At 41.9% G+C, this 20,101-nt stretch overlaps 3 protein-coding genes across 3 annotated transcripts in view; 1 reads left to right on the top strand and 2 right to left on the bottom strand.

Annotated features, from left to right (window-relative positions):
• Positions 1–464: 464 nt before the first annotated feature.
• On the bottom strand, positions 465–9,983 carry LOC133964548 (ubiquitin-conjugating enzyme E2 E1). The gene is made up of 6 exons (XM_062398712.1): positions 9,836–9,983; positions 7,334–7,517; positions 6,677–6,727; positions 3,013–3,145; positions 1,764–1,911; positions 465–718 (listed from the first exon to the last, which is right to left on the bottom strand). Exons 2-6 carry the CDS (start codon positions 7,486–7,488, stop codon positions 621–623), a joined length of 585 nt encoding a protein of 194 aa, XP_062254696.1. The 5' UTR covers positions 7,489–7,517; positions 9,836–9,983; the 3' UTR covers positions 465–620.
• A 3,085-nt stretch (positions 9,984–13,068) lies between these two features.
• LOC133964547 (ubiquitin-conjugating enzyme E2 E2) overlaps positions 13,069–20,101 on the bottom strand; it is a 29,961-nt gene continuing 22,928 nt past the window's right edge. The window contains exons 6-7 of the mRNA XM_062398711.1: positions 18,971–19,659; positions 13,069–13,204 (exon numbers count right to left, since the gene is read on the bottom strand). Coding sequence (XP_062254695.1) covers positions 19,562–19,659 — 98 coding nt within the window. The 3' untranslated portion in view covers positions 13,069–13,204; positions 18,971–19,561. The remainder of the gene's footprint in view (positions 13,205–18,970; positions 19,660–20,101) is intronic.
• LOC133964546 (uncharacterized) lies at positions 16,994–18,932 on the top strand. The gene is made up of 2 exons (XM_062398710.1): positions 16,994–18,727; positions 18,839–18,932. Exon 1 carries the CDS (start codon positions 17,290–17,292, stop codon positions 18,391–18,393), a length of 1,104 nt encoding a protein of 367 aa, XP_062254694.1. The 5' UTR covers positions 16,994–17,289; the 3' UTR covers positions 18,394–18,727; positions 18,839–18,932.

Below are 20,101 nucleotides of genomic sequence, written 5' to 3'. Positions count from 1 at the left end.
GAATAACACAATCACCCGATATTACTAGATTAAGAGAAACTCCCTGAGGGGGATTCAACCTGTTTATTATTTTCCCAACAGTTTGCTGTTACTTCCACCAACAGCATCATGTCTCCACCCTGTCTGTGGTTTTGTTGGTTTATCAGCTGGAAACTGTTTTATCTTTGTGTGTCATTATCTGTTCACAGCTTCCACTTTGAGTTGAACATTAACTCACAACTGTAATCACAAAACTGTAAACTATACTGAATAGAAATAATGTGGATTAAAGTGTCATCGGATGATTAAATATACTCATAATCAGCAACATATGAAAAACATTAGAATAGTCATCAATTTTAAATGTGGTCCCGTGTTCCCAGCATGCCATTTAGTGGTTATAGAGAATATGACCACGTAACATGTAAATTTAGAATCCACCCTTTACTCAACAATGTATAAACAAAAAAAGAAACGGACAACACTTCCTTTCCATTGTGTTCCTTTATTACCATATTTGCGGAGATAACTTAATCAGGAAGCAAAAAATAGACCAGACAATAAAGTACTAAAAATCTGAGATAGAAATAACCCCCCCAACACAGACCACCCCTCCTCCTCCTCCTCCCGCTGCTGTGGGTTTATGTGGCGTATCGCTTTGTCCACTGTTTGGCTGTTCGGTCATGTTCCGCTCTGTTAGTCGTGTACTGGGTGGCGATGCTTCCCACCAGGGGATCCGCTGAATGGAGAAAGAATTCAATAAAATCACTTTTCATTTTTCCACACGGACGTTAAAATTAGAACAAAGACAAATGAACAATAAGGTTCACTTTCCTCATCAGACATTTTTGGTTTACTTGTGGAATTATGTTGATCTGGTGCTTTTCAAAGACACTTTTCTCTTTTATAGATATGCAATTACTTTATAATAATAACTTAATGAAGCATCTTTAAAAGCAGACGTTACCAAGTGCTTCACAAAGAACGTTAAAGAAAGAAAAATTACTTTCTGTACACAAGATGAGGATATTTTAGCCCCGGTTCCACGACCATAGCTGAACAGTTTAAGTTTGTCTTTTGATGACGAAGATGTTTACAAACTATTCGTACATGAGCGGAATCAGAAACACAATCACTGAGACGTTAGAACAAATCAGAAGCTAAGTTCTAAGTTTAGTTTTCGACCCTAAAAGGCTCAAGAGATGCAGAAACTCCTCGGTGGCTTTCATTATACTCAGAACATTTATAAACTACAGCAGGACGTCGCACGATGACGTTGGATTTCCTGTCAAGAAGTTCACAGCGATCAAATATAGCCGCATAAACTTCTTCTATAAAATCCTGGACATGCTGTTTCCGTGCCATTTATAGAGATAGATGATTCATATCAAATCCCTGAAACTCAGTCTGGACATTTAAATTCATCTATATTAATATTTCAGGCTGAGAAAAGGTGAGTTTAAAAGAAAGCAAACTAAACAGACTCTGCTTTCTGAGTCTGAATTTCTGCAGAGCACAAACTCTGTGTGGTCATTTAATGATAACACCTAGAAGGATCAACAACTTAAGTGTCTCACTACCACTGCCGTGTCCGTGTGTGCGTTGTGTCCTCGGGCCTTGGGAAACAATGAGAGCTGGAAGTGCTCGTGGCTTATTTAATACATCGTTTAACAGTGTGGACCCTACATTTGACTGCTTGTCAACTTGAGGATGAAAACAAATTAAATTTAACGCCCATACAGAAGTCTCATATTACCATTGGTACACGTGGATGTGGATCTCACCTGGGTTACAGTCTGTGAGCAGGGAGCAGATGGACAGCAGCACCTTGGAGATGGTGAGGGCGGGGCTCCAGTTGTCCTTCAGGATGTCCAGGCAGATCACCCCCTGACTGTTGATGTTGCAGTGATAGATCCTCGTGCGAAACGTCACCTGCAACAACGAGAGGCGTGTGTAAATCTCACGTGTACAGATGATGCTCAAATTAACCTGTGTAGAAACTAAAGAAGAGTTTTTAACGTTGAATATTTGAGTTTGTGTTTCATTAGGAATGAAGCGTGGACTCGTTAACATTGTAGAACTTTGTTATCTTCAGTATTAAACCTGAAGTCAATGATTTATTTCCCTTTGTTGTCTGAAGGAGGAAAACAGGCCCTCTGGTGGCTGAACAGAGGAACTTCAACATGCCAGTCCCCATCTTGTCAAAATAATTTCTTTCTCATTGAGACTTTGAAATAAAAAGCACGTGATGCAGTAAACACACTGATGCAACCGGTGAAAATCAAATTATTTGGAATGAACAAGTGGCCGGCAAACCTGCGTATGAGCATTTTCTAAATCTGTTCTCTCCTCCTTTCACTTCACAAGGTTATTTCCTGTTGTGGTTTCCACCATAAACCAAACTTTCCATTCACACAAACACAAGAGCTGATACGAAACATGTTCAAGAGCAGAGAGTTAGTCTCAAAAACAAAACAGCAGAATGAAAAGCCACAATACAATAATATTACTTTTATTTGCCAGTTTGTTCGATATTTTTGACTTTATTACATTTATTTTGTGATTCCAGTGGATAAACCACAGTTTTTACCATCTGGGTTTCATCGCCACTGTCTCTTGATATTATTAAAACAGCCAAGTTCTATTACTGATCAGCCAGTTATATCACAGGCATATTGGTACAGTTAATCAGGTTGACTGGGATGAGAACTTTTATTTGACAGAATACAAAACGCAGAAAAGATGTAATTTGTATTTATATTTAACCCTTTAAAAAAAGTTGATTTGGTTTATTTGAGTTTAATTGTATTGATATTTAAACTATTACATTTCTTTGTCATTGAGGTTTGATTCGGAAGTCGTACGATTCATTGACGCGTTTTATTTATTACGTTTCGGGGTCGGAAACTCTTACTCGTGAGATAAACCTTCAAACTCGTGAATCTGCCACTGGATCGGACACACACTGCACTTTGCCGTTGATTTGTTTGTGTGGGTTAAAGCCTCAAAGACATGTGGTATCAGCGTCGGTACCTTGGGGGGTTTGAAGGGGTAGTCAGGTGTGAAGGCGATGTCCAGGAAGAAGACGCCTCCCTCGTACACGGAGCCCGGTGGTCCCAGGATGGTCGACCTCCACTCATAGATGTTGTCTCCTTTGGGGCCAGCACTGCAGAGAGCGAAACACAAACACTCAACCACTGGGCGATTGTGAACATCTACACAGGATCATGATTGTTCCCTGTGGCTGAATCCACAACCTACACAGGATCTGAAAAGGTCACTGTGAGATCACCGATTTAGATTTGATAGATTTTGTGTTTGTCGTCGTCTCCGCAACAAAAATCAGAAACGCAACCTCATCATTTTCAGGGGAAAAGACAAGAGAAGAAAAAAAACGACAACTAAACAGTGAGGAAGTGTGACAATATGTTAATGTGGATTATGAGCAGCTGTTTCTTTACATCTATACAACTGAATCTACATCAATGGCCAAATCAATGCAGTCTTCCATGTCCTCATGTGCTTAAAGGAGTGTGTGTATGTGTGTGTTTCTTTCTTCAGCAGCAGTTAAACTTAAGTGTCTATAAATACGACTTCCGTTCATCATCAGCCCGACGTGTCACTTCAGGGAAATACCACTAAAAGCAACACTTCATTCATTCAGCAGCAGGAGGAGGAGGAGATGCCGTTAGAAACATTTCCAACAGGACGTGTTGCAAGAAATACGGTCATGACCTCCTCCCTTCCATTCCCTAGTCCTGGTGTTTAATGAAACACAATATCAATATAGCACTAAAAGGGGTTTACAAAGTGCATCACAGACATAAAAAAAAAAAACTTAGTTAAAGTTGTGGACAAAACATCCATTTGAAAGTTTAAAAATGTGTTTTTAAAAAAGGAAACCCTGAGGTAGTGTGTGATTGACAGAGGGAAGTTATTCCACAGTTGTAGACAGTAGAAGTCTTTTCTCCAGTCTTGCCCCGGGGGACAGAGAACAACAGCTGTCGCAGATCGAAGTGTGTGAGCAGGGGGACAAGGGGGACGAGGAGGTGAAACCAGATTGAAGGAATAAAATGTTTAAATGGACTTTCAAGACCACGAGTAACTAGTGCAACCGGGTGAGAATGAACGTGATGTGCTCACACTCGTAAGAACGCTTGCTGATTGATTTCTAGAGGAGCTCTACGGATAGTAAGGTGCGATTAGACATTTGTCTGGAAGTGAAGCATAATCATTATGTGTGGCTGGATTAGAATTAAAAAAAAATTATAATTTGGATATTAATAAATTTCCGCCGACTGAATTTCAGCAGCCCAAACAGCTTCAGTTTATTTTCCTTTTGGATCTGAGGGGTTGAAAGTTGATTTTCCCTTGTGCATCATTCAGAAGATGCTCCAGTTCAAAGCGAATCCCCAGCGATGAGTCTGTGTGTCATGATCTGTAATCTGTATTGATTTTCCCTCAAAGCTGCCCGGCCTTTACCCCCCCCCCCCCCCCCCTCACATGCAGTACATGTGGTCTTGAGCCCCTCGGGGGGTCATGAGTACAAGATATAATAGTATTGATCCAAAACTCTGGGAGGGGGGGGTTGCTCACTGCTGTGCATTTCTGATCCACGTTAACACAGATCTCTGGCAGAGTTTCGGTTCCAGCTATGATGCAGGAAATCCATCCTGAGAACTCAGCTTGAGTTGATGAAAGATACGAGTGGAAATGTGACAGATGAGAACTTTCACTTTGTCTGCATTTACCATCAGACATTAAAGGATAAAGGAATCATTTAACTTTGATATCACAGGGGATGAATGTTGTTTGATGTACATCAGCGAGATGAAGAGTTCTCCTGAGGTTTAAACAGTTCTCGGCACATTATTATGTTTCTAACAGTGGAAAAGCTGTAATAAAGTTTTGAGGAGAAACACATTAAAAGTTCAGTGTAGTTCAGAAAGTTCACACAAATGTTTGATTAAACCGGATGGATTAATTTCATATAAAACTTAGTGAACTGGTGGATTAATTATCTGTCGAGGAGGTGGGCGTCGTTACAGGGACTTTCCATGATTCAAGCCATGAGACACAAATCACTTTCTCCCTATCACTAAGAATTCAGATTTTAAAATGTCTAACTCTGTATTCAGAGACATTTAACTGTTTTACTAGCTTATGCAAGAACTGTGCACAGGAGGTCATCAATAAATATGTGTGTTGAATATATTTGACACTCAAATCTGAGCAGTGCAATTATAAACACCATGGTTTGAAGTACCTCCTGAAACCCACATTTTAACAACTGTGCTTCCCTGCAGCAAAACTAACAGCTTGATTTCATACCAACTTTCAGATGTAGGCTGGTTTGCCTGTGGGGCCCTAGGTGGAGAGAACTAAATTGAATTCAACAGCTTTTGCCTGGTGATAGTTTTCCCTGTTCTTTTTGTAATGTAGAGAAAAGCAGCAGCAGTAAACAACCGGATTCAAAGCAGGAACAGTTTGGGTCTAAGGATGTGAGTAAACACCACTTTCTTTGTCTTTCAGCAGAAAACGTCCAGACGCTGTTCACTTGTGTAGTTGCTCTGTGGCCTGAGGTTGCTTGTTTGATCTACTGAGACCTGATGAAAGAGAGACTCCTTTTTCTGTGGGAGGTCAAAGGTCAGACTCTGCTGCAAAACAGCCGCCTGAAGCAGAAAGGGCTTCAGTGATTTCCCCCTGGCCACTGCAGGAGGGAGCTTTGAGTCCAGAGCATCCACTCTTAAAAGGAAAGTCGTGCACACACACACACACACACACACACACACATAACACTAACGTGCAGCTGCAGAAAAGGTCAATCCCACTTAATACTCAACTCTGTGTGTTAAAGACCATATGAATACAGGGCAGCAGATATTTAATTATCTGATAGGTTCCCAATTACTTGATTTTGTCTACAGATTTCATAAACTAGTGAGAACTTCCATTTACAATTTCCCCTGAATCCAGATTGTTTTCTTGTTTTGGCTTGAACATCAGGTATTTAAAAATAAAAGCATAAACCTAACCTTGTCCTGGTTAGGGTTTAAATGCTATTATAGGTTTTATTGTACATGATAATTCACTCGCACTGAAATGGTTAGAACATATTCTAGTCCCGCCAATAAAAAGTTGTCAGTACAAGAAGTGCTTTCATTGCACATCAATCCTGGACCAGTCCACTAAACATTTTTTTGTTTTTGTCAAGATAAAATTGTAACTGAACTATTGAAGACTGCTAAATATAATTTCAGTGCACGAACATCTGCCCCTAAAATTACAGAATAATGTGTAGTTGCATGACAACTGGTTTAGCAGCACGGCCCATATTAAGTGGTTGTTATTATGAGTTAATTTTAGTTTATCACAGAATCACTGGTGTCACAGAGTTCAACACAGAAAATAAGAAAAGGACACTAATGACATGATAGTTTCCCACAAGAGAGCGATTCGAATTTACTACAATATTTTAATAGGATAGTTTAGAAGTTCCTAATTTAGTAAATAGGAGATACTGCTGTCTTTATTCACTTGTCAGTATATATGAATAGAAGTATCCTAAGTGTCCAGGATATTAACACCTGCGTTCAGGTTTGATAGAAATTGGTACCAGGAGAAGAATAGTGGGAACAGGGTTTTGCCAAGTTCACCACTGGACAGACATAGACTCAAAGCAGAGAGTGGAACTCACCTGCAGTTCGGCGGAGGGTCCAGTGTAATGTCAGCCAGCTCTTTCTGAATCCTGCACAGAAACACAAAACCAAAATCAGTCTCTGGAGAATCACAATAATGAAACTTCAGGGAGTTACCGAGAGAAAGTGATTAACAACTTGAATCACTTCGGTTTGTGAGCGTGTGCTCATCTCTGCCACCGTCTAAACCATGATTGTGACAGTGACTCACTGAAGGACCAGGATGGTGAGTAATGATCTCTTGTTTTTTCCAGAAGAGAGAAAAAGGGGAAGCCTCGTGTCATTTACTGCAAACACAGCACATCTTGTGACCAAGTGCTTTATGGCCCATTTACTCTGCTTTCTACGAACATGTGGACACATGCTCCTCATCTGGACTGATGTGTCCCTGTGTGACTCCTGAATGATGATGCAAGGGGGAGGAACTGGAACTATTACTGTAATTTACTACTAAATTAACTATTTCCAGCTGCAGTTTGCTTTATATTATTGTTAAATCGCTTATAGTCATGTGCTGTTCTTCCCCAAGAGAAACGCCAACTTATCACCAGACGGTAACGAGATGAGATGAATATCAGGGGAGGGATCGTGAGCTACATTAGAATAATAACTGATTTCACCACCTTTTCACAATCTGCTGGTTTCGTGTTTTGTACCTTTTGGCGCTGGTGGAAAGCAGCTTGGAGGTCTTGCTCATGCTGGCTTTGCTCTCCCGTTTCTTCTTACAAGGCGTGTCCCTCTGTCTGGTTTGGCTGGAGGAAGGTGGTGACGAGGAAGAGCTGGTGCTGGCACGGGAATCCTCATCCGACATACCGGTTTGGATTGAAGAAGAGCCGGAACCTGCGGCAGAAACCAACCGGGGCAGAAATCAGGGAACTGCGTCACTGTGCAGTGGAAAAGGAGGAGACGCTAACCTGTCCTCCAAGTGGTAGATAGCTGGTTTCACTATAACCTTCCTTTAAAAGTGAATTCATTCTAACTCTTTATATCATGAAGTTAAAAACTACAAATAGCACATAACATTTGTTTTCCTGTGTACAATTCTGGGCATCCTACATACGACCCCCCCCCCCCCCCCCCTCTGTGGTCGATCTTGCAGACTTTCTATTCTTGATGTAGGAATTTTTACACCCACTCTTCCCACAGATCACTTTAAATTCCGAGAACCTCTGGATGTGTGGTTGCGCACTACAGTCAGTTATTTGTTTTCATTCTGTTAGTAAGGAGACAATCTAATGTGTGGGGGATGAATGGGGGGGGGGGGAGGAGGTTTTGGGGAAATTCTCTATATTTTTGGGGTTTATTCAATCAAACACTCAAAAGATCACAGACTGAAGATTAATGACAGGACAGCCCCCCCCCCCCCCCCCCCGAAACTGCAGTATCAGCCTCTAACCCTCAGTGTAGGTCATCAACACTCCCTCCTCCATGTCAGTGGATGGGACATAGAGCAAATTTAAAAAGGAAACCTACACGTCTAACAAGTTTTTTAGTAGTTTTGTTCAAGTAAATTTGGTTTTAATGTGTTATTTGGTCCTATAACAACAGGGTTAAAGGTCATGATTGACAGCCGAGACTGACTTGTGATTGGTCGACAGCATTAATAAATAACGCAGCTGCATACCACTATGACTAAATTTGATTTGTTGATCCTTCTGCAGCTTGTTTGGCTCATGCTCGTTAATCAACGACTTCATTTTGGGCGACTTATTGTTCGACACTGGAAAATAAACTTAACCTCACTAAATTCATGTTGTTGTTGTTGTTACATAACTCTAGGCTGCTTCTTCCCTAATGGTTGATGATTATCTGTGGTCAGTAAACAGGAAGTAAAGTTTAGTCTGTGAGGTATTTAAAGTTTAAAAGGGAAAGTTCACCCAAAAAGGGAAAATTCTCAATCAGCTTCAGTTACTTGATGTTTTTAGTCTGGACATGCGTGGTACATCCTCGAGTTCACGCGTGGACCACGGAGGACATCTAGGCTAACAACACGTTAAAGACGCCGTTTGGAGTCGGATTTGAACGCCGGGGATGGCGGACGCTTGGATGACATCACAGGAGCAGGATCGAGGCTTTTTTAACGTTTATTTTCTTTTGTTTTTTTTACTTTTGAATCATTGGTCTACATTGACTTCAGTTGTTTTGGATTCGGTTCCAACACCGTTTAACCCCATGAAACTCAAGAAGTGTTTTGTGGACTCAACCCCCCCCCCCCCCACCCATCATAGTAATTAGGGGATAATAAGGGAATTATCATATTTTGGGTCTTTTTAATGTTTATCATGATTTAAAGGGAATTTAAAGGTCTCATTGTGAGACCAGCCTCATACATCTGCTCTCTAACTCCAGTATATGAACCATGGGTTTGTTGCTGTTTGACATATTTACACTTTAAGTTTTAATTGACATCGAACCTGGTAAATTAATCCCCTTGTTAACTGTATATGAGTAGGGGGGGGGGGGGGGTGGCGGCTAACAAAGCTGTTCTAGCTAACGATTGCGTGACGGTGAACGAGCAGCCTTTAGCCGACCAGCTAGCTAACAGCTCGGGTAACCTTAACTCAAGCTAACGCGGCCATGTTATCTATTAAAAACTAATAAACATGAGGGGTCCGTTTGAGCGTCATCGTGGCGGAGGAGCCCCGGGTACACGATGCTAATCCCCCCCTTCACACACACACACACACGGGCCCGACGACTTCACGGAGGTGGCTAGTTCCTGGAGTAGCGCAGCTGGGGGAACCTGCTTTCCTAAGCATCCCCATCAAGTGGGGGCCGACGACGGGGTGACATGAGCGCGGCCGCCGGTCAGCCTGGTTGCGGGACTCGGTGCGGTGGTGGTGTGCGTTTAAAAAGAGATGAGATATCTTTAATGTGCGGGCGACAGTGACACATTAAACCCGTCTCTCACGCTCACACACAGACACACACACAGAGCGGCCGGGGAACACTCCGCCAGCACATAGCCGGAGCCCGTTTTCCGTGCCACCAACTCAGCTCCGTGTTTGTTTGTTTCCTCCTTTTTTAAAACCCCCACGAACGAACCGAGGAGTTCGGCCGGAGACACGCACCGGACCCCCCGGGAGAGCCTACTCGTCCACCGCTACCCCCAACCCCCAGCGAACCACCGCGTATCCCCCGTGTCTGGTGCAACTTACCCCGTCTATTGTGTCTGGAGCTCCGCCACAGTCTCGCTGGCTGCTGCCTGTCGCCCTCTGCGGAACGGAAGTAGCCTCCCGCGGCTGCAGCGGCGGAGCAGCCCCGGTCCCCGTCTGGAGGTGATAACGGGACCTGCTCGGTTTGAAAATGTCCAATAACGTCCTTTATGATTTTTAATCTTTTAATAACATGACATTCAATTTAAAGGTTCTGTTGTGAGGATGCGTCGCAGCACGTGTTTGCAACAGGAGGTCAAACCTGCGAGTTTCTACTTATTGGACCATTAATCTGTAAAAAGTGAAATAATGAATAACAGGAACACTTTCTTTATTATTATTAGATTCTTCTATGTTATCAGCATCATTTATTTAATAGTTATGAGTTGATTTGAGCTTATGAAGCTTCTCACAACTTTCTGTTTAGATACAGATTACAGTCAGATAATAAATACTAAGCACATTTATACACAATTTAAGATTACTTGCATTCCTATATAACACCAACTACAACTGGATGCTAAAATAAAGAGTAATTGAATGATATAAAACCACATGATATATAACAGCACTTACTTCTTCAACCTTTATTACTTTCACCTCATTCTTCATATACTAGGTTTGTATTCATACATTTGATGAAGTTCAATTAACAGTTGGTTGTTGATCAACTCCTTCTCTCAGGGAAAGTGTGACTGTGTTGTTTATGATACTCAGGAGACTGAATTTAAACTTCAGCTATGACTCAGCTTCTGCTTCATTGGCCATCGATGGAAACTGAAAACCACCTGAACTGACCACAGCCTCGTGGTGACATGTCACAATTACTCATAACCAACCAGCTGTCATCGTTGCACCAGAGACATGAAAATAAGAAAATTGAAAGTATGAGATAAGAGCTTGTTAATGTGGGTAGTTTTTCCATCTGTTAAATTAAAGGACATCACTCTGGCTGCATGTCAACACAAGCGTATCTGGACTGCCTCTGATTTAATGAGTGGTAAATAAGAGATGAAGAGATTTGCGAGGTGGAGACGTTGGCTCGCGGTGATTAAATGAGGCATGAAGAACATTATGCACAGTTACCTGCGAGCTGAGAAGGTTAACAGGGTAATCTTGTTAGACTGAACACCGCTGTGTCAATATTTTGACAGGAGCAGGCTCTCAACTCTTGCTTTTATTCATTTCCCATCGTGTTTCTTTACATTTTAAAGAAAGAAGAAACCTTTCAACACGTCCCCGGAGCTGAAGAATGATTACACCCACAATGATTCACCGTGGCATTACATGACAAAATCTATATCCCTTTAATCTCTGGCATAAAGGCCAGGCACATTACAGAGTCAAAGCAGTGCCGCTTGATGTACAGTAGATTTAAGTCTTATTTATTGAGACACACTGTATAACTGCAACACGTCAACCTAATCCCTCCATCGGATCTTTGCCAAGTTTACTGTGCATCCACTGTTATTATCCCAGCATCCATCACTGCAGGTGTGGAGGCTGCAGCCAGTTTGGCAGACGTCCTGCTGCTGGCTCTGCCACCTGCTAATGGACGGCTTATTATTTATGCACATCACCAGCCAATCAGAAAAGACTCTAAAGCCTCATTTATAATATAATATGTCAAAGCATGATCAGTGAAATCCATCTCGATACGTCCTGCTTTGCTTTTTTTACAAATTTTTACTTCCCCCTGTTTCCTTTAAAACCTAGTTCTCATTCAAACCATTAACCCTTATGAAATATCCAATCGTGTTTAGTACAAGAGAGAAAGTTAAAGATAAAACTAAATTTCACTGATTTTAGCAAATTGTATATTGAAAGAAAAGTCTAAAACCATTACAGTTAATTACACGCACACATATCTTGTCTTTTTCACTCTTATTTTTATTTAACGAGTCACTTGGTGCATATCGTCATCAAGGCAAATCGTCTCGTGGATTCAATCTAATATTGAAGGTGAGAGTATTCCTGCTCTCCCAGCTGACTTCTTTCTAAACGATCATTCTTTGCTTCATTTATCACAGTTACAACAAAGCAGTGAAAATAACTGCTTGCTGTTCCCTGAAGGAGCCGGCACTCTGCGTGTTCTCCCAAAGACATTTATTACTTCCTCAGTTGGATATGATTTATTCAGAACAAAGGGCAGAGGCGGAAAATGTTAAAACTTAGTCTGAAATGTCAGAGGAGGTTAGTTTTTATTTTTTACGAGGTGAATGAAATCTCTAGGTTTGTTTGCATATGTACAAATGGGATGTGCAGGTATGTTTAATGCATGGAGGCACTTGGCTGCAGCTCTAATCTATTAACCCAAGATTCTTGTATTTGTGTTTATATGATGTTGCTTCTCGATAAATATTTAACAAGCTGAGTCTGGCTGTTTTTACTGAACCAAAATTTTGAACCAGAGCTATTTCAGAGGGATTCATTGTGCGTGTGAATCATGAATGTTTGTGCAAATATCTAATGGCAACACATGTGATGGATTAGATGTTTGTGTCAGGCCCAAAAACTGACATTAGACCACAGACTCTTACTTTGTAAAGATGGACAACATGACAGCTCTGAGAAGCGAAGCCACAACATCTGTATGATAAGCTCAAGTAATTTTTTCCCAAAGATGGTTTCTGTCATGTTAGGTCGTTCTTATCACACTAATGTTTTCTCAAGTATCGCTAATAAAACTAAATCAATAAATATTGCAATATAACTTCAACAATAGCAATATTACCAAAATCCAATGTGTCAATATGCATGGAATTGCAGTGAGGAGGTAGAATATACATTTTGATCGACCTCAGAAGGAAAAAAATCAATCTTTATACTTAAAATAAATAATATGACATGTATTGTGATAATTATTTTATGTGTCTATGGTCTATGAGTCCCTGAAGACTCTATGTGCTTTGCTAAATTAAAGAATTAACTATTTGATTAAGATGACTTCAGTTTGTAAATTCTCACACCACAATCTGAGTCTCTGGATCCAGATCATCGCCTGAGCACACAAATGAGCCAGTTGGCCGATACCAACACATTTACAGAAATGTTAATTAGTGTGTGTTGACTTTATAAATGAATGCAACTAAACAATAGTTGAGATCTGTCATTATAAATGTTTTTTTCCGTGTGACAGATTTAAAAAACCTTCTATCAGAGAGGAGGATCACAGAGGAGGTGTTAATAATTGAGGAGCGTCATTGAACACAAATCGCAGACAGGAGCCGAGCACGTGTTTTCTCACAAGCCAACCACAGTGTGTTTTATTGGGTGCTTCAGTAATACAAGTGCACAACAAACCACTCTGCGATCGCAGAAGGTGGCGGGTAGCCAGTAAATATACAAGTCCTGCCTCTTTCACAGGCAGACCTATTGTAAGTGCCGGTATTTAAGTTCATGAATGAAAATGTTAAAATGTAACTGATACAGGCAGTATTTGTATTATTCGCTTCTTGAGGCGGAACTAATGTGCTTTGTTCGTAGCCCCGGGGGCCAAGATCACTGTGACACTGCAAACGGCAGGTGCACGGTGCGCGTTTTGTCACCAAAGCTATAAAACTTGTAATGCACATCAAAACCTCTTTTTACGGCAAGCGGCCAACGAGGTATGTTTATATTAATGTCGACACTGAGCGTCATTTTGTGTTCGCTATATGTGTATAATGTGCTGCGATATGTATGGAAATGTTTTGTACTGTGTTTTTACATACTTTCAGTTCTCACGGCGTAACGTGTAAAGCGTGATGGTGTTGATAAGATGGAGAGGGAGAGAGGAGACATGCCACCGCAATAAACGCCCGTTCAAAGGAACCGACCTGTGTCTTGTGTCGTCGTAAGAGGAGCTACAGTGAGAACTCGACTGCTCGGCGCGGGTAGGCGAGACGACGAGACCGCAGCTGTGTGACGACGTGACGGGATCACTCGGCATCGCAGCAGAGCGGAAAAGCAACGCACTTCAATCACTGTCGCCATAGCGGCGGCAATATATGGAAGGTAAACTGTGTCACATGCGCAAGTTTCAAGGCAAAGCCAAGAGGTGCTCCACCATCACCTTCAAGTGAAAGCGGTGTGAGAAGTGGCTCAACTAACTTAAAAAGGACTCAGTTCTGTACATAATGTGTGTTGATGTGTGTTACTCCTCTTAAGCAGCTTATTGTATAAGTGCTAAGTGAATGGGAAAGTAATACTTGTAAATTTTGATTTATGAAAATAGCAGTGTTTAAAGGGTGACTGAAGTGAAATTTAAAGGGCCAGTCCACTAATGTGAAAACCTTTTCTTGTGTGAAGTACAAGTATATTTGAGATTTTTGTTGCATTTTTACAAAGGTATTTGTTTTGCTTTTAAATTTGAGTGAAGTGAAAATACTATTTTATTTAATGCAATATGAAAGTCCATATTCAGACCTGCATGGCTACTTTACTGAAAGCCTTCTGTAGCTTACATTTATACATAGCCTAATCTAATCCATTTGAAGCTCAATAGCTACACACATCCCATAGCCATTCAAGTCATCTCAAAATGTCTTACAAAAGTTCAGAGACCTGCCACAAGAATGCCGAATCACCTGCTCAACATGAAGCTACAGACCCTGACTTCCCAGAAGAGGAGAAAAGCCTACGAAGAAGCGAAAGAACAAGAACCTTAACAGAAAAGGGTAGAGAACTTCAAGAGGAAAGGCTAAAGGGTATCCAACGTCGATATAGAGTAATCTATGAGAGGTGGAGGTGTCAGGCAAGAATAGGCAAGGATATATTGACTGATGAGGCATCCAAGGATGAATTGGGTGAGCTTATTGATAACATACAAAGCACATGCACAAAGGTAAAGAACATTTATGAAGAGTTGCGGGAAATACAAACTCCTGAGCCAGACCTGCGGCGCAGAGTTGACACGTGCGTATCGCTTTCAGGATTTATGATTGAAAAGGCAGAAAGGCAGCTTAAAGGGCATACAGCAGAGGAAGAAGAACCCTGGCCTGATGTTGGATCTGTACTCGACTCAACAGGCTCCTTATCAAGACCACTATCTCAAAGATCGAAACGTGGCTCCAACTACACCAGTGTCTGCTCAGTAAAAAGGTATGAGGCTGCAGCTGAAGCTGCTGCATCCCGGGAAGTTTTGGCGGTTTTGGAGGAACAAGAAAGGGAAACAACAGAGCTTCGGAGGCTAGAAACTGAGAATCTAGCCACACAACAAGCAATGCAAGACAGGCGTAAAAGAATCGAAAGGTTAGAAGAAGTTAAGAAGTTTAACGCTGCTAGAGCAAGAGTGAAGGTCTATGAACAAATTGAAGAAAGGTCTGAAGCAAGCAACTCCCTAAATGAAGCATTACGATTAGGAAAAACTCAAGGTCTTCACACTTATGCCCCAAACCCCCCATTCATTCCTCAAGCTCCACCTACTTCAATGCCCATGCCTCAAGCGCAGAACAGCTCAGACTTGGTCAACATGCTAGCAGAAGCTATAAGTGCCAATCGTCTTCCAACACCAGAGCCTGCATTATTCATTGGAGATCCCTTGAAATACAAGGACTGGAAACTCTCCTTTGAAACATTGATAAACAGGAAAAACATCCCAAAGAACGAAAAACTGTACTACCTAAGAAAGTACTTGGGTGGTGCTGCGAAGAAAGCTGTTGAAGGATTCTTCCTACTGGGCACTGAAGTAGCATACGACTCAGCCTGGCAACTGTTGGATAAACGTTTTGGAGACCCATTCATTATTGGGAAGTCCTACAGAGACAAGCTAAGTGCATGGCCAAAAATAAGCTCTAAAGAAGGTTTCGAGCTAAGAGAATTTGCAGACTTCCTCGAGAGCTGTCAAGCCGCAATGCCCCATGTCAAGACATTGGAAGTTCTCAATGACTGCAACGAGAGTCAAAAAATTCTCCTTAAATTGCCAGATTGGCTGGCATCCAGTTGGAACCGCAAGGCAATGGAATACAGACAAGCAAATGCTGAGTACCCTCCATTCAAAGTATTGGTAAACTTCCTGTCAAAGGAAGCAGATCTTGCTTGTGATCCCATATCTTCAATACAAGCGCTCAAGAGTGTGGAAGGTGAAAAACCAAAGCATCCAAGAAGCCAAACCATTCAAGCAAAGACACTGTCCACAAACACAACAGAAAGCAGCATCTCAGAATGTGTATTCTGCAAAAGGAAAGGACATGTACTCGCCAAGTGCAGAAAGTTTGGTGAAAAGACAGTTCAAGAGCGTAACAAGTTTGTGCAAGTAGAGAAGCTTTGCTTTGGATGTTTAGGAAGTGGTCATATTTCAAGAAAGTGTGACAACAAGAGCATATGTGAACGGTGTCAGAAAGGACACCCAACATGTTTACATGATGACAAATTCAAGGATCATCAATGGTCAATGACTCCAAAGGTGGACACCAAAGAAATAGCTGCAACAGCAACTACTAACAGAATCCTACAAGACGGTTCGAGTACACAGACATCCTCAATTGTACCGGTCTGGGTCTCATCCACAAAACAGCCGAATCATGAAGTCCTTGTCTATGCACTCTTAGACACACAGAGCGACACAACTTTCATTCTGGATGAAGTTGCCCAAAACCTCAACACAACCAAAGAGAATGTAAGTCTGAAGCTATCCACAATGTCTACAAGGTCAGCAGTCATAGCTTGTCAGAAACTAACACATCTACAAGTGAGAGGATATGATTCGGAGAAGAGGATTTCATTGCCACCTCTTTTCACACGAGAGTTCATTCCAGCAGACAGGTCACACATTCCAACTTCTGAAACTGCTCATAAATGGACTCATCTGGAGCAATTGGTAGACAAAATTCCACCACCATTGGATTGCGAAGTTGGCCTCTTGATTGGCTATAACTGTCACCAAGCCCTTCTCCCAAGAGAGATTCTGTCTGGAAAAGAGAATCAGCCATACGGACAGTTAACAGACCTGGGCTGGAGCATTGTTGGCTGCTCCAATCAAGCAAGTGACCACGGTGATTCAATAGGAACCAGTCACAAAATGATGGTACGGCAAGTGACCCCTGATGCACAGCCGTCTGCTAGGCTAAAGAGGGAGGTGCACTTTGTGTGCAGAACACATGTTAAAGAGATCAATCCAACAGACATTATCAAAGCTCTCGAATCTGATTTCACAGAGCGTACCACAGATGGTAACCAATCTCGAAGAAAGAAGAGAAGCGGAAGTTTTCATTATCAAGCTGACGCAAGAAGAAGCCTTTGCTGGCGACATTCAAAGAATCAGGTTCCAGAAAGGAGACATTCGGAGCAAGCACAACAAGTTGCACAGGTTGAATGCCTTCCTGGACAAAAACAATGTTCTCAGGGTGGGAGGACGGTTGTCAAAATCAGCCTTACACCACGACATAAAACATCCTGCAATTCTTCCACGAAAATCTCATGTGTCAGCCCTCCTCATCAAACATTATCATGAGCGAGTATTCCATCAAGGAAGAGGCATGACCATGAACGAATTGCGTGCAAATGGAATATGGGTCTTGGGATGTGGGAATGTGGTCTCCTCACACATTTATAAGTGTGTAAAATGTAGGAGATACAGAAGATCTACAGAGGTGCAACAAATGGCAGATCTGCCGCAAGAAAGGGCTGAAGAATCCCCCCCCTTTACTTACTGTGGTCTTGACTGTTTCGGCCCCTTTATCGTAAAGGAAGGAAGAAAGGAATTAAAACGCTATGGGTTGCTGTTTACCTGCTTATGTTCGAGAGCAGTACACATAGAAACACTCGATGACTTGACAACAGACGCATTCATGAATGCACTTCGAACAGTTATGGCTATCAGAGGACCTGTGCGCCAAATAAGATGTGATCAGGGAACAAACTTCATGGGCGCTAGGAGAGTCCTTTCTGAGTTGCTCAAAGGAATAGATCCTGAACGTCAGCGATCATTCGGCTGTGAATTTGTGCTGAACGTCCCATCAGCTAGCCACATGGGTGGGGTCTGGGAGCGTCAGATTCGGACAGTCCGAAGCATCTTGATGGTTATGCTTGACCAAGCCGCAAGCAGACTCGACACCACAACTTTGAGAACGTTTCTTTACGAAACGATGGCTATAATCAATAGCAGGCCACTAAGTGTTGAGCATCTTAATGATCCTACTGGTCCGGAGCCCCTCACTCCAAACCACATACTGACCATGAAATCCTCAATCATTCTGCCACCTCCAGGACAGTTTTGCAAGGAAGACCTGTACCTGTGCAAAAGGTGGAGAAAGGTGCAGTTCTTAGCCAATGAGTTTTGGCAAAGATGGAAGCGAGAATACCTGCTGAACCTCCAACAACGACGGAAATGGCAAAAAATATCAAGGAACTCGCAAATAGATGACATTGTGATCCTTCAAGAAGATGGCTCACCAAGGAATGAATGGAAGCTTGCTAAAGTTGTGGAAGTGTATCCCAGTGCAGATGGCATGGTACGGAAACTGAAACTTCTAGTTAGCGACACTACATTTGACAAAGGCAAACCACTCACTAGATCAGTTCATCTTGAGAGGCCTATACACAAGGTAGTCACCTTACTTGAGGCCAGCTCAATCACATAAGGTCACTTTCAATGATGCTTAAGAACATTTTTTTGTTTATTCCACTTATATTTTGTTGTACCGGAAATCCCACATTTAGGTGGATGAGTGATTTGGTGGGAGTGTAAGTGCCGGTATTTAAGTTCATGAATGAAAATGTTAAAATGTAACTGATACAGGCAGTATTTGTATTATTCGCTTCTTGAGGCGGAACTAATGTGCTTTGTTCGTAGCCCCGGGGGCCAAGATCACTGTGACACTGCAAACGGCAGGTGCACGGTGCGCGTTTTGTCACCAAAGCTATAAAACTTGTAATGCACATCAAAACCTCTTTTTACGGCAAGCGGCCAACGAGGTATGTTTATATTAATGTCGACACTGAGCGTCATTTTGTGTTCGCTATATGTGTATAATGTGCTGCGATATGTATGGAAATGTTTTGTACTGTGTTTTTACATACTTTCAGTTCTCACGGCGTAACGTGTAAAGCGTGATGGTGTTGATAAGATGGAGAGGGAGAGAGGAGACATGCCACCGCAATAAACGCCCGTTCAAAGGAACCGACCTGTGTCTTGTGTCGTCGTAAGAGGAGCTACACCTATACTTTTGTGGTCTGCCTCAAAAGCCTTTGAAAAAATACATACAGTACAAACAAAATCAGAGGAGGTTAAAAAGCATGAAGGATCCATCGACGCAAACCTTCCTGTTCCATGCAGATAACATATGGATGAGGAATACAGAGAAAAACAAGGAAAACAAAGTAAAAGCATATTTTCTGCATGTTTATTCCAGGTGCCACTAAGAAAATGAGAATACATACTGTAGAGCTGGAGGACGATGCGTATGATAATTATAATATTCTTTTTTTTTTTTTCTCAAATACAATACTTCCAACATTCAGATATTGGAAAATAAAAATCCCAATCTACTCTTTGTATAAAAAAGAAGCTTTCAAGTCAGCAAGGAACAGAGGACTTTTTTTTTTGTTGTTTGATTTTTTTTGTTTTTTGTTTTACACAGAAAAGGTAGATAAAATGTTGGGGGGGGGAGAGGGGGATGAGGGTAGGATTTACCGTTGCACTTAGTGAGTGTGCTTTGACAGACTAAGGGTGAGAGAGAGAGAGAGGTAGAGAGAGGTACACTGACGGGTGAGGGAGGGGGGGGGGGGGGTCGCTCGGTGGGAGGGACTCTATGTGGCGTATCTCTTCGTCCATTGTTTGGCTATTCTGTCATGCTCGGTTCTGTTGGTCAGGTACTGTGTGGCGATGCTTCCCACCAGGGGGTCGGCTGGAAGGCACAAAGAGAGAGAGAGAGAGAGGGGGGGGGGGGGGTGATTGAGTGAGTGAGGTCAGTCAATGATCAAATCCTTGTTGGATCCAGTGAAAGATGTTTAAACACATTTTTGATGTATTTGTACTGAAGTAGATCTTTTTCCCAGGTTCTTTTCACTTTTACTACACTTCATCATCAAATATCTGGACTTTCGATGAAGAAGAAACACCACCGAGCCATAATGATGAAGTAGAATAGGCTTCACCTGAAAAGTGCTTTTACTTTTAATACTGTAAATATATTCAAATGCAAATAATTGATTATATTGAAGTAGAAAAGTTAAGGTTGTACATTTTTTGTCTGTGTATTGTAACACATCTGAGTATTTCTGCACAACACAGAATCTGTGAATAGCAATGAATGCAGGTGTAAACAGCCCGACTGGCAGAACTGGTGT

This window comes from Platichthys flesus, chromosome 11 (genome assembly GCF_949316205.1).
Source record: "Platichthys flesus chromosome 11, fPlaFle2.1, whole genome shotgun sequence".
Classification (NCBI taxonomy): Eukaryota; Metazoa; Chordata; class Actinopteri; order Pleuronectiformes; family Pleuronectidae; genus Platichthys; species Platichthys flesus.
Note: the sequence above shows the minus strand (reverse complement) of the source record. Positions and strands in the feature narration are given on the sequence as shown.